At 39.1% G+C, this 24797-nt stretch overlaps 2 protein-coding genes across 4 annotated transcripts in view; one reads left to right on the top strand and one right to left on the bottom strand.

Annotated features, from left to right (window-relative positions):
* Positions 1-4172, top strand: part of acanb (aggrecan b) — a 31730-nt gene extending 27558 nt beyond the window's left edge. For both annotated transcript variants that reach the window (XM_005931652.2, XM_042224639.1), the window contains exons 17-18: positions 316-498; positions 1910-4172. In XM_005931652.2, the coding sequence (XP_005931714.1) occupies positions 316-498; positions 1910-1998 (272 nt within the window). In that variant the 3' untranslated portion in view covers positions 1999-4172. The remainder of the gene's footprint in view (positions 1-315; positions 499-1909) is intronic.
* A 5417-nt stretch (positions 4173-9589) lies between these two features.
* hapln3 (hyaluronan and proteoglycan link protein 3) lies at positions 9590-23912 on the bottom strand. Of its 2 annotated transcripts, none has more exons than XM_005931651.2 (6): positions 23746-23912; positions 16693-16862; positions 15975-16149; positions 14987-15385; positions 11784-12086; positions 9590-11694 (listed from the first exon to the last, which is right to left on the bottom strand). In XM_005931651.2, exons 3-6 carry the CDS (start codon positions 16126-16128, stop codon positions 11378-11380), a joined length of 1173 nt encoding a protein of 390 aa, XP_005931713.1. In that variant the 5' UTR covers positions 16129-16149; positions 16693-16862; positions 23746-23912; the 3' UTR covers positions 9590-11377. The 2 variants fall into 2 exon arrangements, with proteins under 2 accessions (XP_005931713.1, XP_042080574.1); XM_042224640.1 differs by lacking the exon at positions 23746-23912 and adding an exon at positions 22868-22999.
* Positions 23913-24797: the final 885 nt, after the last annotated feature.

Genomic DNA, 24797 nt, shown 5'->3' with positions numbered 1-24797 from the left:
AATAAAAATAAAAGTATCCACGTTGGAGACTGCACCACTACCTCAGGCACACAAAATCAAATGAGCTGACTGCAAGTGGACTCAATAAGCGGGATCTGTAGGCAGGCACGCAAGCGATTCCAAGGAATTAGACTACTGGGAACCAATTGTGTATACAAGAACTGTTCTCGATTGTCATCCGTAATCAGTCATGTTAGCCATGTTTTAGAGTGAACCAGGAGCCTCGATTACACTATGATAACACCAGACTTTATTTTAAATTGTCAGCTCATTGAAATATTGTTTTTGTTTTCATTGTTTATTTATCTCTGTCAGTCATGTGTGGCCCTCCCCCTGAGGTGGAACATGCCCAGCCGATGGGCAACATCACGCCACGCAGCCCTGTCAACTCTATAGTCCGCTACCAGTGTGACGCAGGCTACAAACAGCGCCACCTGCCTGTCATACGCTGTATGGATGACGGACAATGGACAGAGCCGCAAGTGGAATGTACAGAAGGTGATTTATCATCCGTTTCTAACTTGAACCTAAAAGAGTTGGGCCTTACAGTCACAAAAAGAAAAACAAACCTGGCAGACTAACATAAAAAAGACAAAGGCCTAAACATCATAAAACAATGCATTATAATAAAATTAAAATTCGTTTTTTGTAAGACCCCTGATTGAAGACACTTGAACAAGGAACCTTTACAGTTCTCTGGATCTGGCTGAGTTTGTAGTTGTGTGTTAAATAGTTATGGCACCGTTTCAGGAAGCTGCTCTGGCTATGGCAGCAAAGTGATAATGGAAGTGATGCAGCTCTTAAGGATAGGCCAGAGTCACTTGTTTTTCTTGAAACATATAATTATACAAAATAATTAAAAGACCACATAAAAATGTTTGAAGTCTAAATAAAAAGCAATCGATGGCAAGTTTAGTTAGAAAATTGCAATCCCAGACTATGGGTGCATCAGACTAACACACATGCCTGCTAGTTAGTTACTGTATCCAGTAATAAAATACTTAATTTCGACAACTTTCAATACTTAAATTGTACAGCTACACAGAAAAACATATTATTAGTTAGATATGTGTAACTATAATTCCCCAACAGTGCAATCACTGTGGAAATACCAAGGTCAGTTACTACAATTGGAATTTGTGCCGTGACAGCCCTTACACTAAACAAAGTTTAAAAGTGTGAGTTGTTAATTAGCTACAGTCACCAAAATCGCTTTTGTATCAGGGTGTTAGCAAGTTTATTTTTGGATTAATGGTTGCATTTGAACATGTGGATTTATGGGAAGTGACTGTTTTTTAAAGCCGGCTTCAAAATCTAATATGCATCTGTGCAGAGATATTAATTAATCTCTTGCATGAAGCATAGCCTGAAATCTGTATTTTAAATCTTTATGCAGTACTTTCTAAATGTAGACAATACACACCACCCTTGTAAGAATCATAGTTTGTAAGTTACAGGGCTGATTGTCCATTTCAACCAAAAAAAAACACTAAACTGACCTTGAAAACCTTGTTGGACATAAGACAAATTTTAACATATTGTTAGCATGACCCCACTCTACACCCCTACCAACAAATTCATTCAAAACTTTTTGAGCTATCATGTTTACAGATGCATGGAATGAGATATGGAATCAAACTGAATTAAACCTCTAGCTCTGGGTGTTCCTAGTGTTTTAACTAGGAATGCAAAACCAAGGCAAACAGAGAATGTATATCTCGAGTGAGGCAGGAGTAATGTTTTGTGCACAAAAAGTGTACCTCCAGTAACACTGACACTCTACCATTACACCGATAAAGATTTTCTGAAATGCATTCCTTAACCACACCACTGACTGCACGATAATTCTTAAAGTCTTCTGGCAGCTCACATTTATATGATGAGCATGTGTACCTTTTCTTCTGCTCAGCTGGTGCCAGCCATAACAGGCTAAACAAAAGATCCCTCAGGAGAAGAAGTAAAGGAGTGAGCACCCCGTGGGAGCAGAAACTGCCCTGAGCAGCACTGAAAGGACATACAACAGAGAGCCACAAAGGACCCCTCGTGTAAAGAAGCATGGACACCAATGCAAATGCCTGACCAAAAAGATAACATGCCCTCCCCTACCATGGATATCCACCAACTGAAGCACATTTAGACTGATAGTGTAACTAACTGATGTTTTGGGTCTTTAACAGTCACTCGTCAACTTCTTAAGGCACTTTTCTTTGTATTTATAACATTTAATTTATAGCTATTATCCGGTATTTTAAAAATAAATCTTAACACAAAATATTTTCTGCAATGTGCTGCCAGCACTGCAGACAAGGTCAGTCAGATGAAACTGTCCGTCAGTCAAGAGAGGCTGAAGAGTAACATGCGAAGTCCAAAACAGCCCAGTACATGTGGTTGACTCTCTGAAGTCAGATTCATTGCTAGTATAGGGTAAGTGTTTTCCAAGATCTGTGTTTCTTTCCTTTTTCTTTCTTTTTTTGTCTTTGGATCTAAAGACAGAATCTGAGTGATTCGGAGAACTGAAACAAACCTTTTTTTTTTCTTTCAATCTACATATACCAGCAGAGTGATGATAAAATCATCTGGCTGTGACAGCTGTTCAGAATGCAGTAAAGTCATTTCATCTGAATTGAGGAGGCTTTGAAAATTAGAATTTTTTTTTCTTAAATATAAGTAAAGTCTTGGTACAAAAGAACTCAATTCTTTAATCCTGTAGACCTGTGGTTCTCAAACTGGAAAACACCTTCTTTAGAAGCCAACAAAGGTTCCACCCCCCCCCAAAAAAAAGTCAGGATTATCACACCAGCTAACTCTTGTCTCATTTTTTCCACACTAATATTTTTTAAAAACATTTTAAAATCAAAACAAACAAACAAAAACAATAAACAATAAAAAAAAACATTCTTTCATTTTAGTGTAAATTCAGTTTGACTATAGTTTGTCATCCATCCAGTGCTGCCATAATTTGAAATCATCTTTCAAGCCTTAAATGATTTTGTCACAACCTCCTCAGTGCTAACACATCACCACAGCTTCAGATATACTGAAATGAATGTGCTGTTGTATTTGGTAACGAGAAAGTTCATGATTGAAGTGCAACAATCCTGGACTGAAACAGCAGGCACTCATGCACTTTGGAAGTTTTTGCTCATTTCTTTGCTTATCATTTGAATCCAGTGCGCCTTAAATTTAAAAAAAAAGAAAAAAAAAGTCACCTCAAAAACAGTGTGACCTGCCATCTGCTGGTGGAAAAGATGCTCTCATTGTCTTTAAAGTTGGGTAGATTTCTTAAAGGCAGTCCGTAACTTCTGTTGTTTTTTTAAAAAATATATTTCTTACTGTAAATATTCTCAGCAGAATTCTCTGAACAGCAGGATCTGTCATAACTTACAACGCGCACGCAGTTTAATTGTTTTGATTTATTCATCATCTACTTTTTTGTCAGGTTGTTAGTTAGTTAACTGGAAAGTTACACATATGCATCACCAAACACATGGGCGTTTGACAGCCACCAGTACAGAGGAAGAAACAGGCTGGGGTTTTTTTCTTTGGTTTGTTTATTTTGTGGAGGTTTCTGGCTGTGTGTCAAGTAACAGGGTATTATCGACAGACATTCTTAAAAAGAATAAATTAGAAGCAGCAGAAATTAGGAAAAATAATGACATGTAGGGTTCGTTTTGGGGTGGATGAAACGATTCTGAAATGTTGACCATGACCTGTTAAGGTCAAGATTTGCTTCACCTCTGAGACATTGCAGTTATTTTAGTGCATATGTGACCTTTTACAGACCAGCTCACTGAACACTCAACACTGAAACCTCTTAGTCGCTCATGGACAGGCATACAAAAGTAGATCATGGAACTCACAAAGCAAACGCTTACACATTTTTAGTTTTTTTTTAATAACATTCAATTATATGAATGAAATCCATTGATGCTCCCTCTGTACTGCAGTACTGTACATAATATGTGCAATGCTCAACCTGAAGAGTGAGTCTGTTTCAGTGTTTGTGAACTACTGGTTCTTCCAACAACTAAAATATCTTAAGAAATAAAGCAAAATGATCACATAGACGTAAATTCTGCTGTAACTGTTCAGATCCCAACTTCTGATGTGAACATACAGTATACCGTAATGTGCTGTACTGAATAAAACTTGGAATCATCTGTCTCCTGGAATTTTTGTCCTATTCTTAACGATTCAAGAGTCATCAACATTTTCTGTTTGAAATTTTTTTTTTCTTTTGGTCGTTTTTATGGAAGCATCTTTCCCTTAAGCGGTCGAATTTGAGGTAAAGTCTCTGGAGCCAGAGGCACAACCTGGCATACAGTTTGTTTTTACCTTCCTGTGGAAATACACTGTGAAAAAAAGCACACGATAAATAGCTCCTTCATCGGCCACTACAGCAGCTACCTTCATCACTGTAGTCACAGCAAACAGATCTGCTCTGTGTATTTCTACCAGGCAGTGTAGCTGTGTGTATATTTCAGGCATGTATACACATCCGTGTGGTGAGTCTGCCTTCGTGGTTACACGACACATATGTGTGCAGTGATCTGAGGTGTATGTTCCAGCCTGTGCAGGCATGAAATCTGTATGTGTCCACTCAGGTAAATAGGATGTGTTTCTAAAATCCAGTGGCAGCATAGTCACTAGAACGTCTGTTCCCACCCACATGCAGGAGGGCGTAGCGACATGTTTGACTCCACTCATCTAAAAGCACATAGTGCCCAGACAGAGTGGTGCATGTTAGCTTTACATAAGGTGCCTGTTTTGTACGGCTCAGGAACCCATTTCAACTCTCCTGTTTGAAGAGTAAAGTGAAACTGAATCAGTACCTAGTGAGCAGACTTCTTAGTGGTTGTTTGCAATCTACAACAAACAGGAAATTCAATGAACAAATCATAGAAGGTGTTTCAGAGTTGCAAATCACACAATATTAAAGGATATCCAAAATATTGAAACATAACTAAGAACCACTCATTGCCTTTCACACTTTCCGTATTTTTTGATAGATAGACATATATATATACACACACATATATATACACACACACACACACACATATATATATATACACACATACATATACATATACACACACACACACACACATACACATATACACACACACACACACACACACATATACACACACATATATACGACATATACACACACACACAACACAACACATAACACACACACACACATATAATATATTATATAATATACTATGTCATATAATATATATATATATATATATATACTAGGGGTGCAACGATACACAAAATTCACGGTTCGGTTCGGTTCGATACTTTGGTGTCACGGTTCGATATTTTTTCGATACAAAAAAATGTTCATGCTTTTTAATTTGTCATTTATTAAAATTATAAATATATATTTTAACTCAAAAGTACAGTTTTTAAATTTAACCCTAACCCTTGTGCGTGTTTTTTATTTTGACAGCGAATGCGCACCTGCGGACCACTTATGTGCAGCCCTGGTTATTTAGCTCGTCATATTGCAGCCACAGAAATTCTTTTGTCCATGAAACCATAAAGCTGCACTTTCTTTTTGCCTTATAGTCTGATTTGTCATAACTTCTCCGTTTTGTGGTAAGCTTTTCTTTGGCTGTCACTTCTTCACCCTGACCTGTCTTATTTGGCTCAGCAGAACTGAAATGCTTTTACACACACACTCACATAAGCTCAGCGATTCTCTGCGCGATCAACCTCTCACATGTTTAAGCTGCGGGAGATTTCACTTGTCATGTTTGCATAGTAAGCTAACGATTAATAAGACGATGTCAGAGGAATTGGTGCACAAATTATCATCACTCACAGATCAGTGCTGTCGCTCTCTATACACAGTTCGCACGAAAGCAAAAAAACAAGCGCAAATTCAAACGCGATTTCAATATGTCACATATTGACAGTGGCTCACCGATGCCAATGACATAATTACCCAGCTACATTTCTGAAAGAATGCAAAAGCATTGACATATATTTTTCGTACAATAGCCCGACGGGCAGGGAAGAGATAGATTTTGGTAGCCCGACTGAAAAAATCGCTAGCTCCGGGACGTCGGGCTAGCGATATTGCGAGCCCTGTATCTGATTGAGGAATCACTCATCTTTGGAAAAGAGAGTTTATTACAGAGAAATGTCTCTTTCCAAAATAAAAGCTATACTATCCGCTTCTTCTGGGCTATATTCTCAGCAGCATAAGGAGAATCATGTGCTAACAGCTGTCTAAATGACTCGGCTAAAGTTAGTAGCATGCTTGTTGTTTTTGTCATTGCACTAGGATGATGTCAGCGTAAATGTGCAGTCATATTTGTTGTGTTCCCACTAGTGCTTTCAGGTTAATCTCGTTGAAATGACCTTAACGCCACAACACGGCAAATCTCCGTTAACGAGCTACCGCCGATCGCTCCGTGCATGGGGCTAGACGGCCAACACGTTAACGAGCTAACTGCGCTAACACACTAGTTCACACCAATGTAATTAAGCATTGCGTGGCACATCCAACATACTGTTTTACTTTAGTCCATGACTCGCTTACCTTCAGGGTCATACGTCACATGAAAACCAAAATAATTCCAAACGCCAGATCTGAATGAGGTTCAATTTGCTTGTTGCAAGCAGAGCTTAACTTCTGTCTCGCTAGCTTGCCCTGCGCTCTTCCTTCTGACTATGCTGTCTGTGTTGAGCGCTCAGTGGATCTGCGCTCGACAGTGCAGCCTAGGCGGAGTAGTCGAACACAGATTCACTGAGCGCTCAACACAGACAGCATCGTCAGAAGGAAAATTGATAAAATAAATTACAAATGTTGTATTGTTCAATACATATGCGTACCGAACCGAAAGCACTGTATCGAACGGTTCAATATCGATACGAATATCGTTGCACCCCTAACATATACATATACAGCAGCTGGATAGCGTAGTGGTTAGACTACACGCCTTTGGAACAGAGGATCACAAGTTCGATTCCTGCCTATCGAAGCAAGCCTACCGCAGACATGAGCGACACAGATAAATATGAAGGCATGCCGGCTCGGATGTCGCCCGGATCAACAAGGTCCGCATCAGGTGTTGAGGAACCAGGACACCCTGACGAAAAGTGGGCTACTGGAACAAGAAGGCATCGATGGGCGTTGTTGGAATGCTACTTCGCAAGTAACCCCGGCGGAAGGGTTCCCTGCTGAATTTGTAAGATTGCGTCATTGATTTGCTCAATTACAATGAAAAAAATGTAATCAGATTTTTATGGTAGTTACAATTTAATAAAGAAAGATAAAATACTTACTCAAAAATCCAGAAAAAAATGTGTTACATAAAAGTTAATACATTTATTCACATGTCACTGAGTGAAATAAGTATTTGAACCTTACAATCCAGACAGAGTTCAGTCTCCCACCTATTGGCTGTGTCTCACATCACAATCAATAAATCATCAAGTATAGATAAAGCACAACTGTCCACAGAAAAATGCTGAGTATGATCCAAAGAACACCATCCCCTCAGTCAAGCACAGAGGTGGAAACATTATCCTTTGCGGCTGTTTTTCTGCTAAGAGTACAGGACGACTTCATCACATTCAGGAGCCAAAGTTAGGACCACATACTGTAAAATCTTGGCCGAGAACCTCCTTCCTTCAGAGGTCTAAAGATGGATGCGTCTTCCAGCATGAAAATGAACCAAAACATACTGCCAACAAAGAAGTGGTTAAAGAAGGACAAGTTAAGGTCATGGAGTGGCATAGTCACCAGACACTCGGCCTCAATCTTACAGAAAATCTATGATACGTATACAAACCTGGTGAACACCTATAAAAAACGTCTTCCTACTTCCAGCAGTTGCCATCAAGGGTTTCTGCACCAAGTACTAAGTCGAGTTTTCCGTTGGGGATCAAATACCTTTTTCTCTTAATGACATGCAAATAAATTTATAACTTTTATATATTTTGTGTTTTTTCTTGATTGTCTATCTCTCTCTCTTAAAATGAAACTACCATAAAAATGAGAGAATGTTCATTTCTTTAGAAGTGAGCAAACTTATTTCCCCTTCTGTATATTCCTTTACAGCACTAGATGTTCATAATAAATAAAGCCAAAGTTTCAAATGATGATATGAGTATGTGTAAAGGTAATCTGTGAGTCAAAGACCTATGAGCTGCTTCACACTGTCCTAAATGTTCAGCTTCTGACACTCTTTTTCTATTCTGTATACCCCTGCGTGAATCAACACTGCATCACGGTGGAGGGTTTTGTGCAAGATTTCATGAGCTATGGCCAACTTGCCCCTGATACGGTCTCCCATGTCTCCCTGGCGGTGGGGCCAAACAAAGAGTGGTTCAGCAAATCCTGGTGAGTGGAACAAATCAAGGGTCCAGTGTACCCTGCCTGGACATGGTTACTGAGGTCCTACCATCAGGGGAAGTGGTATTCTACATACACCGTTGACAGTGGAGATGGGACACTCCTGACTTCGACCGAGAATGTAGTTAGGAAGAACACCTTTAGGAGATCCTCAGTACCATGCCTTCTTTACTGTAAGCATAGTCTGGGGAGGAAGTGGAAAAATCACCCATCACTGGTGTTGAAGTCGCTGATGTAGTTAAACAATTGAAAATGTTAACGTAGGTTTTTTAACAGCAGGATTTAAAGGAATTTGTTTAAGTAACACCACCCACATAAAAAAAATGTTACTCAAATGAAAGTGTATTCACAGCAGTATTTTTATTAGTTTGTAGAAAGTAGTACAAATGCACAGACATAATGAAAACAAAAAAGGTATGTTTGTATGTAAATATTCTTTGACAATGAACATAAACAGGGTAGTGTAATACTGAGAACCAGAACTTCCTCCTCCAACAGAGAACACAATTCTTAATCAGCCTTTAAAAATAAAAAGAAACACATTATATTTGTATAAAATGTTCAAATGTAAGACAGAAAACTGCGGACCAGCTGGAAAGATCTTAGAGGGAAATAAAATCTACTCCCTTAACCATTAAGATGCTCCACAAAAGCCTGTGGTTGTGGTATAAAGCTATTACAGCTGATTATTTTTTTAATCTTTGTATTGTTTTGGTTAAAGGGTCAGTGCAAACTTCTGAATTATATGGTTGAGAAATATAAACGAAAGCTATGATTGGACACCAGTGAAATAATTTGGATGGGAAGAGGACTTTTCTGAGTCTGTACACCTTCCCTGAGCTTGAAATGAGTCATCAAATGAATCAGTGTTAGTGGTGGATCAATGTCAAAAACCTTCAACCAAATTTCAAAATAGCTGCAGAAAGTTTAAAGTTAAATTAGCAGAGATGGAAAATGACAGCACAAATCATTTAATTGCAGGAATAAACAATGGCCTTGTGCATTTTACTGCAAGATTTTGCTGTGATTGAGACATGTTGCACTTAGTGGCAAACAGTATATGAACATTTGCTTGTCTGGGTACTTTCATGTTGTTTGGTGTCAGGCTGAGTTTATGGTCAAACTTACTCTCTGCAGGTCAAATAAATGGTGCCTCCAACTCTAATGATATATGTACACATCTACTTTTTTGTGCTAGGTATTGCCAAAGTCCCAGCACTGGGACTTTGGCAATACCTAGCACAATGGGTGAGCCTTGAGACAGTGATGATAACCCCAACTAACACCTCTGAGATAAACTGGAAACCCAGCTGTGACCACAGACATATCAGCATCTGTTGTGTACCAAACAGGAACAACTGTCAAATGGATAGTGACAGGTGTGATGGAAAAAGAGTGATGGTAACCAAAGTCAATTTAATGAGTGGGACAAAATGTTATCTAGATATATATGGCAAGGTAAAAGACCAAGGGTTCGCCTCAAAACTCTACAGCTGGCTAAGCAAAAGGGAGGATGGGGCCTCCCTGACCTCAGATACTACTACTTTGCAGCGCAGATGAGAGCAATAATATGCTGGTGTAACCCATCATACACTGCCCAATGGAAAACCATTGAGGAACAAATGCTGTCTATTCCTATTCAGAAATGTAACAATGACAAACACACGCTTGACGGAATTGTTTATAAAAAGCTATAACTCCGAAACTATTGATAGAATTGTATCATGTCTGTATAAGGGTCTAATGGATTTGAAACCATATTCGACTTCATATATTAGAACAAAATGGGAGAAGGAAGGAGGGATAAAAATATTAGAGGAAGAATGGACGGCAATATGGAGGTATCAGTGGATGTGTACCAGCTCACAAAAGTGGAGGGAATTCGGCTGGAAGTGCCTAATTAGATACTTTATAACACCTTCTCAGAAGTCTCATTATGATGATAACTCCCCTGCTTGTTGGAGGAACTGTGGAAATCAAAGTGCAAATCACTACCACATTTTTTGGGACTGCTCTATCTTGAGGGATTATTGGAGAGAAATACATAATGCCTTACAGGATATCTTTAAATGCGAAATACCCCTCGAGAGTAAGACTATGTTCTTTGGATATATACCTCAGGAATGGCCTAAATATGATAAACATTTAGTAAATATTCTACTGGTGGCCTGTAAAAAGAGTATCACCAGAAAATGGTTATCCCCGGAGAGCCCAAACATAAGTACATGGATGGAAATCACAATGGAAATCTATAACATGGAAAAGATAACAGCTTCTGTTAACCACAAGCTGGAGAAATTTACATCATACTGGGAAAACTGGGTCAAATATATCACGCCTCATAGGCCAGATTTTATTTTTACAAACCAATAACTGTGATGTATGAGAGTATATATTTATAGGATCACCCCCTACCAACACATCCGTTTTTTGTTTTTTGTTTTTTGTTTGTTTTTTTTTTTGTTTTTTTCTGTTTTGTTTGTAGGTTTGTTGGTTTTGTTTGTTTTCTTATTTCGGATTATGTGATTGTTTCAATTGCTTCTATAGTTGTAAATATTCTCTCTTTATGACTCGGATGTAAATTAAAATACTATTTCGGTATCTAAGGCAGATAACCTAAGCAAGAAGTATGCTTACATGATGTACATACTGTGAATGCCAGCTTTTGAAACCTTAATAAAAAAAATATAAATTTAAAAAAAAAAAGGAAAAAGAGTGATGGAACAAAGAGTGAATGCTCTTGCAGCAACATAATAACACCCATGATTTTGGATTTACATGTTTAACAATGACATGTCGGCAAGACTGATGTCCACAGTTAGTTTAACAGTTGCTTCATGGTCAATTGTGTCATTGGTCTATTTGAGATGGAGAGAGATAAACCAAATCCCATCACTTTAAAATAGCTCAGAGAAGAATAAACTGGCTAACTGCTAATTTGCATCCAGGCTATATCTAATGCTAACCTCTCAAGCAGAGCTTTAACCTGCTTCACTATTAGTATGGTTTAATTTGTCCCGCGTTAAAACAGAGCATCGACCGATAACAGTAGACACCAAATTTCAGGTACTGAGGGGGGAACCCAAAACTACGCACACCTGGTTGTGATGGACCACAGTTAGCCCGGGCCTTTGTGATAGGATAACGGACACTTCCATCAGCCAACCAGCCTGCATCACAGTGGTCCAATCCCATCAGTTTCCATGCAGCATACAGCTGGCCCACTTTGGCAATCTGACTTCCATCACTGGAACAAGCCTGGATTGCTTCAGTGAAGTTGAGCTTGGTTGTGTTCTCTAAGAAGTAAACTGTCCCTATCCAGAAGAGAATAATCATTGAAGAAACTGTAATGACCTGGAATTTTTAGATGTAAAAAAATGAACTCAAACATGCTCATACTCACCCTTAACAGACGCAGCGAAGCAGAAAGCGTCATATCGGTGAAGGACACGGTCTCGTTCTCCATAGCTCCGTAGACCAGGAGCCAAGTTCTTGCCCCCACAACCATCACGTGGGATTGTGATTGGATACTGCACTGTGCCATCAGCCAACCAGCCAGCATTACACCAGTCTAGCCCCTCCTCCCATGCTGTAAAGAGCTGCTCAAATGTAGCCAAAGTAGCGTCCTGATCCTGGCACTCTTTTTGGGCCCTGAAGAAGTTATAATGGTAGCGTCCTTTCTGAGAGTAGTAAGGAAACACCACACCTGTATGTGAAGGAACAATGTATTACAACAGTTTGTCAATGAGTACATTTCTTTTTTAATTCAACATGATCAGAAAACCCCGAAATACAACTCAAATAATTCTCATGTCAAATCTTAAGTATATTCTGAAATGTAGAGTTCAGAAAATCCTCTTTTTTTCATTAATGACTGGTAAAAAAATAAAGTCACCATTTTTCATTTTTGTTTTGCAAATTTAAAAAAAAAGATTGTTGGATGGAAATAGGTTACATTTTACTCCCATTTATAAAGTGCCATTTCACATGAAAACACCTCCAAGTAGGGTAGTAGTCCCCCACAGCAGTCATCAACAACGCAGAGTGGGCATATTCCACCCTGGCCTCAGATGTGGAAGTGTTATTTCTCCCCCCAGCCGCTTCACACACAGCTCAAGCTGGAGCCTATCATTTGATTATGAAAAAAAAAAATCATATCATCTATAAAAAGTAGAACTAAGATCCTGAGACAAGACACCCTCCGCATCATGACTGTGCCTTGATAATGTGACAAAGGACAGGTCTTGTGGAGTCCAACATGCACACAGCTATACCACAAGTTTCACGGGAAATGTAGGGTCACCAAAATACATTATTATATTCTTAAAATACATCTACAAACAAGAGCACCTTATAGCCTATAAAGCGTTCGATACTGTTGACCATAATATCCTATTAGAGCGATTAGAACATGCTGTAGGTATTACAGGTACTGCACTGCAGTGGTTTGTATCATATCTATCTAATAGACTCCAGTTTGTGCATGTAAATGGAGAGTCCTCTTCACACACTGAGGTTAATTATGGAGTTCCACAGGGTTCAGTGCTAGGACCAATTCTGTTTACATTATACATGCTTCCCTTAGGCAGCATCATTAGAAGACATAGCATACATTTTCACTGCTATGCAGATGACACCCAGCTCTATCTGTCCATGAAGCCAGATAACACACACCAATTAGTTAAACTGCAGGAATGTCTTAAAGACATAAAGACCTGGATGGCCGCTAACTTTCTGCTTCTTAATTCAGATAAAACTGAGGTTATTGTACTCGGCCCTGAAAAGCTTAGAAATATGGTATCTAACCAGATTCTTACTCTGGATGGCATTACCTTGGCCTCCAGTAACGCTGTGAGGAACCTTGGAGTCATTTTTGACCAGGACATGTCCTTCAACGCACATATTAAACAAATATGTAAGACTGCTTTCTTCCATTTGCGCAACATCTCTAAAATTAGAAATATCCTGTCTCAGAGTGACGCTGAAAAACTAGTTCATGCATTTATTACTTCCAGGCTGGACTACTGTAATTCATTATTATCAGGATGTCCAAAAAACTCACTGAAAAGCCTTCAGCTAATCCAAAATGCTGCAGCAAGAGTCCTGACAGGGACTAGAAAGAGAGAGCATATTTCTCCTGTTTTGGCTTCCCTTCATTGGCTTCCTGTTAAATCCAGAATTGAATTCAAAATCCTGCTCCTCACATACAAGGTCTTAAATAATCAGGCCCCATCTTATCTTAATGACCTTGTAGTACCATATCACCCTATTAGAGCACTTCGCTCTCGCTCTGCAGGCCTACTTGTTGTTCCTAGAGTATTTAAAAGTAGAATGGGAGGCAGAGCCTTCAGTTTTCAGGCCCCTCTTCTGTGGAACCAGCTTCCAGTTTGGATTCGGGAGACAGACACTATCTCTACTTTTAAGATTAGGCTTAAAACTTTCCTTTTTGCTAAAGCATATAGTTAGGGCTGGACCAGGTGACCCTGAATCCTCCCTTAGTTATGCTGCAATAGACGTAGGCTGCCGGGGGATTCCCATGATGCATTGAGTTTTTCCTTTCCAGTCACCTTTCTCACTCACTATGTGTTAATAGACCTCTCTGCATTGAATCATATCTGTTATTAACCTCTGTCTCTCTTCCACAGCATGTCTTTATCCTGTCTTCCTTCTCTCACCCCAACCGGTCGCAGCAGATGGCCGCCCCTCCCTGAGCCTGGTTCTGCCGAGGTTTCTTCCTGTTAAAAGGGAGTTTTTCCTTCCCACTGTCGCCAAAGTGCTTGCTCATAGGGGGGTCATATGATTGTTGGGTTTTTCTCTGTATCTATGAAGCGCCTTGAGGCGACTTTTGTTGTGATTTGGCGCTATATAAATAAAATAGAATTGAATTGAAAAATAAATCCACTTATTCATTGTCCCTTTACAGTGAATCCTCTCTTAAGCTTTCACTTTGTTTAACAAGTTAACATTAACACCAGAGACTGTGCAGCAGCAATTTTCCGTCCAATCTGATACTAGATACTAGATGAAACTAGATACTGTTACTGTTAATCTATTTGATGATTTCAAATACTATGATGTCTCTGGTACTCAGGGCTGTTGAAGGCCCTAAATTAATATGCATAATCTGCTATTCTATGGTAATGTGATTAATTAAATATTTGTTTTGCAATATGTACTGTTGGAGATCAAACAGAACTTGATACTGGGCTCAGATTTTAAACCCATTTATTGAAAATTGCTCATTCAGCATATAAGACTTGGGCTTCATTTCACTTATTTTGTACATTTTATATGGTTCTATGGAAATGTTTTCAAATATAAAATTAATTCATAATTTAGGAAACATGTAATAATTTACTTTTTTGCTATTAGAAGTACCATTATTATTTGGAAGCGTAGACCCTAATCCAGCTATGCGGTAGGGTGAAACCATAGAGAGGTCTCCATTCTAACACAGATGATTGATTTGATTGATTTATGATTTTATTGAGTTCAGCTCCCTCTTGCTCTTGGAACCAAAAGTCCACAGCATTTTTTTGTGGCCCCCACAAGAATTAATCCAACCTGACTCACGTTGAGGCCCAAACTCAAAAACAAAAATCTTACCCCGTAGCTCCAGATCCACCGTCACACTGTCATCCTCCAGGCCATCAATCACTTCACAGCGATATCTTCCTGTGTCGTTGACCTGTAGCTCATTGATTACTAGAGACATGTCCCCTGGCGCTGAGCGTCGCAGGCGCACGCGGCCACGGAAGCTGCCGTAGCTGCGGTGGCGGCTTCCCATGGCAACCATAACCTCAGTCTCCTTGAGGAAGGCATCAGCAGAAACTTGTGGAGTCATGGTGTTGGCAGGCAACCAGGACCATTTGACACGGGTCTTGCGTGGTATAGTCAGTTCAGGCTCATAGTGGTAGTGACACGGAAGGGTGACAGTGCTCCCCCTAGTGGCTGACACTGAAGACTGAGGGGATTCCACGTGGAGACGAATCCCATTAAAATAAACTAGAAAAGTCAGAAGAAAGACAACATGTTAAAAGGCCGAATTAAAGCAAACAGAGCCAGTCTAAATGGAAGGTTTTTATCGAAATTTACCACCATCACAGCAAAATAAACTTGTACCTTCCCCCGTTGTCCTCCTGTATGAAGTCTATGAAGGTCAATTGTGCCTTCACCCAAATGGTTTATATTATTAGCCTGTATTTTACAGATAAAAACTATGATAATCAGTGCACAGTCGGCATGCATGTTTACCATTTGCCAAATTATTTTGAGTTTCATAGTAACAATGCAAATCTGATTACACGATACTCAAGTCTGAAAAGTCTGTTTAGAGTCACAGAAACATGGATGTGTTTACCGAAATGTGGAGAAAAGAAGATAAAAGAATATCCCAAAAACACATGTTACAGGTAACACAAACACACATTGCTCACTACTAACAGTATTTGTTTTGTTAGCCCTGGATGACTGCCTGTAAATTCATAAATTACAGCTGTTTTCCCACATCCTAATTAGTTCCGACCAGCTGTGTGTTGATGCATGTACCACAGAATGTGTTAATCATGTCCACACAAACACACGGACAACCTACTCTCTCCGTGTCCATTCCCGTTGCTGATGTCCTGGTAGTGAAAACCATTGGTGTAGCCGAGGATCCTGCCCTGACAGCCCGGCAGCAGCAGGAGATACACGCAGGTGACCAGAAGGGGGCGCGGTAGACTGAGCATGGCTGCAGCAAAGCTCATTCAGCTCCTTCAGCTTAAAAGCTGTCGAAAATACCCAACAGGACTATCACAATTAAGCTGAGCGCCACAGATTAAACGCTCTCGAACGATCTATATGTGTCTGTGCTTGAGAAAGTTACACACTATCGGTTAAAACGCAAGTCAGAATAAATTAATAAGATTCATTAGGAAAGTTTGATTATTCGCGTAGAAAAAAAAACTGTCTGCGAAACACTTTCAATGAATTTGTGTAAAAGTACTCTCATTGATCCTTTCACATTTCTTGGCGTCAAATAAAGCAAATGCACAGACTGAAGAGACGGAAGAAACTTTCCCTAACAGCTCGGTCGTTAGACAAATGCCGACAAATCTCTCATCGTATTAGCTTAAACTTTCCTGAGTAACAGAAAACTATAAGCCTTCTTTTATCTTCACGAAAACATTAAAAGGTTTCAGCTCTGAAACGATTAGTGCGAACCGGCTATGTCACCTTTATAAGTAAAGCCTTCTGTTTTACCACCTGAATAAAAAATAATGTTCATGGGACCAGTTATAAAATACAAAAATAATCCAAATCTCACTCACAGAAAAGCAGTTGTCCGCTGAACGTGTCTTCGCTTCACTTACTCCTCATCCTCTGTCTCTGCTCACCGGACCGTCCTACCAGCCAACCAGTCAGGGGGAGCGCGCGCCAACGTCACGAGCTGAGGCATCTCGAGCAAAGACCTCATCACCGATGAACCAATGAGATCGTCCTGCAATGGAGACACCGTCGCCGCAGCACGTTATAACTTTTTCTACCGACTCTGATGCGTCAACACAAGAGTGCCAAACTAACTAATGCAGCCTAGTTTGCCTTTGCAAGTGAGCCAAACTGCTAAATCCAATGCTCAAAAGTCTTTATTATAAAAGAGAATATCTCTGTGTGTAAGTATAGAGAAACTGTTTTCATATTAAATGGAAAATACATTTGGAAAGTTGGGTCAACTCAAGTGAAGTCATCGATTTTAAAATAAAACACGAATAAACATTCGTGTTTTATTGTTTTAACTTGGACACCGTGAAAACTATGAGCATCTGTTTTGCAGACTTCAGTGATCTAATGGGAGTGTCCAGAGTTAAAAGACCAGGGCGTTGACGAGGTATCAGCCTCGCATGTTGTAATAAATGTGATAATATCCAACATTTTTTAATTGTAATCCCTTCATTGCACCTCTTAACTGCCCAGATTTCCTTCGGGGGTTTCAGTTTAGCTTCCACATAACTCCTTTCCTCCACTTTAAGTTTAATTTCGCCTATTTTATGTGTCCTAAAAGTAACAACTAGGCCACATTAATATTGTTAAAAAGAAATTTAAAAAAACAACCCTAGCTTTCTAAACTGCCTTGGATTAGGAGCAATATTGTAGCCTACTGTTATAATATTTCTTTTTCAACTTAATTACTTTTAAATCAAGCTTCTTGCTTTATTTTTATTTTATTTTGTAGCATTTTATCTGTCTAACCTTAAGTAAACCTGAGTAGTGAAGCAGTTTTGCTTGAGAAAAGTTATCCAGTGAGCAGTTCAAACATTTTGACCATCTCACACAATTTCAATAGTAAAAGGTTGCATTAAACATTCTTATGTTTATGATGCCACATGGAATAAGATCCTAAACAGTAAATATGACTGCAGCACACACGTAGTGTACTACATCTTGCATACAGATGGAGCCTGCTATTTGACAAAAAATTTATAGGGGTCAGTTCAGTCCAGTCAACCTCTTTAAGACCTCACAAAAATGTGCTCAAATCCAACCAGACAAACCCAAAATTTAGAATAAAACCAAAACCCGATCTGTTATTAGACAAATGTAGCTGTGTAATAACAGATAACAACTATGTTATCTGTTATTTCGCAGAGTTTAAGTATAGCTTGAAGACATTGTAGCTTCATGTAAGCATTCATTCACATAATCACAGCTAAAGTTTAGAGCAAATTCAAAACAGAGAAAAATCCTCAAAGCCTAATTAAAATTTAACAGTGCAGGTAGATTATATTTGTAGTAGTCAGTGCAAGCTCTAAAGAAAAAAATCCTCAAAATCTGGTGCCTTTAAAGAAGAGCAAAACAAATAAGTTATTTATATCTTATTAACACCTACAGACATGTAAAAGCTGCCTAGTTTCTGCAGTATTGTAAAATTAGTCATTGCCAGCTTGTGGATTCGTGTATAATGAGGCTGACAGAAAATATTCCATGCCATGTTTGGCCCTGACCTCAAGTAAGATGGAAAAAATATTGCCATATGAACTCCTATTTCAGTCACTAGCTGAAACAAAAGGAGACATTGTGGGAAACAAGAGCAATTCCAGTTCTCCACTGAGGCCTGTAAAATGTGCCGCCGCCTGAATATCTGAGTGAGGGCTGAAGGTGCATATGGAAGCTGCCCTCTTGACACTGCTACACGGTGAACCTTAAAACTGCCCTGGCACGACAGCACCATCCTCCAAATGATCATCCTCCAACAGAGTCCCTTCAAAAAAATAATCTTCTGCACGCAATGCTTTCCTCTGTGGGCAGCCCTCTGCAGCCACTGATGTTTTTCTAGTGACTTCACTAACACCCAGCCAGCATAACAGAAACCCAAGCCCGCCACTATTCCTGCAGATGGTGGGGGTGTGTGGTAGTGGATTTGGGGATGTTGAGGAAAAAGTTGACCCAAATCCCTGGAAAACATTAAAAGAATGGATTTTAATGAGTAAACAATGTACCTGCTAGTCATACAATTTGTTTGTTTACCACAGTCGCCAGACTGAGAATGACACTGAGTGCCAGACATATGTAGTTTAAACACACGCTTTCATTTTAGTCAAAAATGTATGTCTCAAAACTTTTTCACATGCAATTTGGTTCACATGAAATGCCCAGTACAAAAAGTTTATCAGCTTTTGTGAAATACGGTTACTGTATGGAGAATGTAACCAAACCAAATCCTTTCAGATTTAAAAGCAATATAATTCAATTCAGTTTTTTTATACAGCTCCAAATTACAACAACAGTTGCCTCAAGCTGCTTTATATTGTAAGTTAAAGACCTGACAATAATACAGAGAAACCTCAAAACAATCAATCAGATGACCCTGTGTGAGCAAGCAAATGGCGATTGTGGGAAGGAAAAAAGCCCTTTTAACAGGAAGAAACCTCTGGCAGAACCAGCTCAGGGAGGGGCGGCCATCTGCATTAATATGCATTAATATTTTTTATGTTCTTGTACGTGTATTTATTTCTAAAGTTCACATAGTTTAACTGTTATTGTACATACCAGCCACATAAGTTGTGACTTCATCAGTCTGAGATTGATTGTTGATGGCTTTCTGAAGCCTCTACACATCAATATCATTACAAAGGTTCCCAGCTCTCTCAAAAATGCCTCCAGAATCAACCCCTTTTTTGCATTACTGCTTAAAGCTAACTATACAAGTAACTGGTATACTTAACTGGTAAGATAAGAAAGTTACCATTAAGAAAGTGCACTTTTGTAAGTGGAGGAACATTAACTGGACAAATCAGAGTTTTGACTTGATAATGGACCCCCCAGGTCTGCTTGATGGCCATATTAGGCCCATATATACACTAAAAGGAGATAATATACTTTTGGAGTCCAAATGTTGTATATGAATTATCAGTTCATTCCCGCAATAAATTTTTTGTAATTAAGGTAATACACACACACACACACACAAATCGGTGTTATGGTCTCAGTGATGGAGAAAACAGAAGAAAGGTGGAGGGTATTCTTTATTCCCTCTAAATGGTACCATTTGTGTGTGTGCATGTAATCATTCTGTCTGTAAACATGATAGCTCGAAAAGTTTTGAATAAATTCTGATAAAACTTTATAGAGGTGTAGGGCAGAGTCATGTAAACAATCCATTAAAATTTGTTTTACATCCATCAATGTTTTTAAGGTCAAGCTAATGATTTATTGGTTGAAAATCGACATTGTCAACAAATAGAAAGTACAGTGTAGGCATTTAAAATATCATCACATTTGACCCTTGACCTTTAGTTCAGGATCAATAAATTGATCTGAAGGTCAACCTGATAATAATGATATATGGAGCTATTTAAGACTCTGCTTTTTACTGCCATTGTTTGCATTGACAGCTTAAAATTATTTAGTACATGATAAATGACGATTCTATGCATCATGTTATTTTACAATGACATTATAGTTGATGTATGACATCAAATTATGGTAAGAAGTTATAACTGTTTCAGTAAATAATAATTTGACAATGTTAAAAACAGAATAAACTTGTGATGAAAAGCTTTTTTGACTTGATATTTATTACTAGACATTTAAACAAATTAACTAAACAGTGAAATAAGTGTTACACATTCACTACATCCACATAAATAACAAATAATTGCAATCAAAATTATGTGAAGTATATTAAAATGGGTTAGAACAGGCAAAATAACAAAAGCCTGCATTTTGTGCTTGTTTTAACTGGACTACAAACTTTTTTAAAAGTATATTTAATTACAACGCTCCTCCCTTGAAAGGAAATTCTGCCCAGAGAGTGAGCTAGCTTGGCAGATGTTTGTGCTCTCCAGGTGCTGGATGTTTTCTCAAGTCTTCAGAGTCTGACATTGATGTAACTGCTAATTTCTAAATTTTGAGATAATGTTGCATCTTCTTCTCCATTTTCATGTAGCAACATAACTGAGATCAATGAGATTAATAATGGATTGCATTTATATAGCGCTTTTCTAGGCACCTAAAGCGCTTTACAATTCCACTATTCATTCACTCATTGGTGCAGGCAAACCACAGTTGCAGCCACAGCTGCCCTGGGGCAGACTGACAGAAGCGAGGGTGCCATATCGTGCCATCAGCCCCTCTGACCAACACCAGTAGGCCGTAGGGTAAAGCCTCTTGCCCAAGGACACAACTACCAGGACAAATAGAGCTGGGGGATCGAACCGGCAATGTTCCGGTTACAGATGAGCTTCCCAATCCCCTGAACCACGGTCGCCCGTAGACAAGGCTTCTAAAAATCATGCTAAACCACAGATCTGTGTAACAGGGAAGTTTGACAAAAATGTTTTGTCACAAGTAACAGTCAGGAATTATGAAATATATTTTACATACTTTTACAAAACCCTCTTTAACTGTCCTTTTAGAACTTTCAGAATGTCTACTGTACATAAAAGAAATGGTTTAGGTGCACAAAATACAAATGGAGGCATTAAAAGGTATTCCTGTATAAAATATAATGGCAACATTAATGACCTTAACCTTCAAGCTCAGTTGCTTTAGTGTTATTGATCCATTCTGTGAGAATCCCAGCATGTTAGCAAATCACTTAATTGCTTTGAGACATTTGCATCGAGATATTTCATTTCAAACCACAAAGGGCAGAGAATAACCAGAGTCACGCTTATTGTCTGGGAAAAGAAAAGTGAAAGGTTTGCCACCAGTATTAGGATATATGGAGAACTGTGCCGGAGAACAACACGCAGCAATCCATGAAGTTTTCAAGAAGCATACATTTTCACTTTGCGACTTTCTAAGAACTCACAGGCATTTCAATGTCAGTAGTGAATTTATGTAGCTTTGCTAGCTATTCAACTGCAATAATATCACAGTCATGGCTGATAATCATCTAATGGCAGAAATCCCAGATCCGGATCACCAGGAACATTTCATCAGTTGTGGTTTGCCCACATGCCAGTAAACCCTCATCCTGTTCCTCCTCCTCCTCCCTTCTTTCCAGCCACAAACCAAACTGCTGCTTGTTGTATTTGAGACAGTTATGTTATTATTCACGTTACATTCACATTATTGCCCCATGTCATGAAATACTTTTTTTTCCTAAATTTTCACAGGTTTTTCATATTTGTATGTTCCCCCCTATAATAGGGCTTTTTTTGTACTTATTTCAAGCTCGCACCCTCCTGATTTTTCTACCATTGCCTTCACTATGTTCATTACCATCAGAAATATACTCTGGTTTCAACGTAAATATTTATCTTGGGCTCAAAAGCGGGGATCAGTTTCTTTATAGTACTTTTGTTATAGTGTGCAACAACAAAAAGTGAATTTCTACCTCATCTGTGAGGCTCCACAGTGGGCTGCTTCAAGGAACAGCACACAAACATGAACTGAATGACAGCAAGCAATCAGATGTTAAATAGGTATAGGTTTACCCTATAATTACCTATACCAAATTGTATCAACATCAGGAAGAAAGAACATGAGAAGCACGAGAAATACCAAGGGGGGAGAGAAGAGCTAGAGGAGATGTGGAAGGTGAAGGCAACAATGGTCCTCAAGGTAGGTGGGTGGCTAAAGCACGATCTCAGCAATGACATCCGAACAGCTTAGAGACCCTCAAGCTCCCAAGCCTCAGGTAGAGGGCACAAGCTTGAAGGACAAAGACCACCCACAAATATATAACATTAAATAAGGTGACCTTAAAGGGATTGTGAAAGCTGTGCAAACAATGCCACGGTATACTCTGTCAACGATGTTACAACATCTCACACAACAACTCATGTTGAGCAAGAGTCATTCATCTTTTATAGAGCGTGAACATACATACTTGCAATTGTTGGGATTCTTTCAGTCTGGACCAAAAAACACAGAATGAAACTGACTAACACTGGCACCCAAAAGCAGCTCCAGTGGTATTTCCAGATAAGTGTTTTGAAATCCAGGCTCAGTATTTTCTCAGAATGACATTTCTGGATTCGTGTTAAGCAATAAACTTACTTAACTCCCAAATTAAATTGAAGCTCCTTCAGTTTTTAGCAGCAGTCCGAACAGTCGTCAATAAGCTCCTACAATCCAGCAAACCTCTCCTCAGTGTCATGCTAGCTCATGCAGCCCCCACTCTCAGCCAGCGTGACAGACGTTTCCCCTCGTTCTATGTGTCTCTAAGTCATTATCTCAGTGTGTTTGAAGAAACCAAAACAGTGCTCTTCCTTAAAAAAAAAGATGAAAGGTTTTAGCCTGGGGCCCCAAATGCCATCAGCCCCTGTGAAATGCTGGGAGACTGAGGCTTTTTCAGGGGTATAATTTCAGCAAGGCAGCAACAATTCAGGCCCAGAGGTGAGCAAAGCTTGGACCCAGAGCTCCGGGAAACGACATGAAAGAGAAAAGGACGGCTGTGTGGGTTTAAGTTTGTGGTGTTCGATGGAAGAGCGAAGGAGATGATGGTGTCAGTATGAGCAGTCACTGTCATTAACAGTGACTGCTCACAGAAAGGGACCGTTAGTCACAAGAGACATGTGTGAGAGACGGTTTCAGTGTGACTGTAGTGATTAGAGACGAAGGCTTCAGTAAAAAGTCTGACAGGAGACTGAAGCGCAGGGCTTAAAGTGACAGTTTCCAACTTAATTAATAGATAGAGGATAAAATGAACGGCAATAACAAATAAACACTACAATTTCTTATGTTTTTATACACACAAATGCAAAATCAGCGCCAATTAAACATAAAATGCCAAAATAAGGGGAACATCCCTGTATAAAAGCCCTTCATCACATGCCAAATAAATACCTTCTAAGATTTATTTTAGAAGAAACAACAAAGCTTTTCCACTCTTTATAGATAACACTCCCAGAGAAGTTGTCTGTGTTGTTACAGACCTGATTTAAAATAGCTGTTGTTTTCCAGGAGTGGATCCTTCCTCTTCAAACCAAATGCGGTGCCTCCAGTTTCCTACCAGCTTTGGCCCGATGCCACACTCAGCTTTTCATACCAGGAAACCAAACAGAGGGAAGTGGCAGCACAGATGCTGATGGGGAAGCTGCTCTACAGAGGGTTGTGCGGTCAGCTGAGCGCACCATCCGCTCCGAGCTCCCTGACCTGCACTCAATCTACAGCAGGCGGTGCTGGACCAAGGCCAGGAAGATCGTGAAGGACCTCAGCCATCCCAACAACAGACTGTTCTCTCTGTTGAGGTCAGGAAAGCGATTCTGCTCCCTGAAGACCAACACAGAGAGACTGAGGAGGAGCTTCTTCCCGCAGGCGATACGGTCTCTCAATCACACCACCACACAGTACTGACCCACACATATGGTTCTTACACACACACTGGACTTTCTGGACTTTGTTTTTGCACAACACTGGTCACTATATTCTTCATTTCTGGTTAATACTTGTACAGCTGCTATTATTGTGTATATATTTATTTAGATTTAGATTTCTTCATACATTCTTATATAGTTCTATATTGTGTATTGTGTATTTTGTTGTACAGTTATTTTATTTTCAACTTTAATTTATATATTTTATCTTATTCTTCCCAGTTAAATTTACCCTTCATTCTAATTTGTGTTGTACAGTTATTTCATTTTTAACCTTAATTTATATTTTATTCCTTCCTAGTTAAATTTACCCTTTTTAATTTTTCATATTTATTTCCTATCTTATTCATAGCCTTTCCTTTTTTGTTTTCTTTAGGTCACGAGCAGTTGTCCAAGCATTTCACTACATATCGTACTGTGTATGACTGTGTACGTGACAAATAAAATTTGAATTTGAAATTTGAATTTGAATTTAAGTGCTTGTATTTTCCAAGACAACTCAGGAAGATATAATTTACTTTCATTCCTAAAAAGTTGATTCTGTTCATCTGGACGTAGCGTTTCCTAATGAACAGAATTGACTTTTTGGGATTTCTTTATCTCCGTGATTG

This window comes from Haplochromis burtoni, unplaced genomic scaffold (assembly GCF_018398535.1).
Source record: "Haplochromis burtoni strain Fernald_Lab_line unplaced genomic scaffold, NCSU_Asbu1 Contig_145, whole genome shotgun sequence".
In the NCBI taxonomy this organism is placed as follows: domain Eukaryota; kingdom Metazoa; phylum Chordata; class Actinopteri; order Cichliformes; family Cichlidae; genus Haplochromis; species Haplochromis burtoni.
This window is presented reverse-complemented; position numbering and strand designations above follow the sequence as displayed.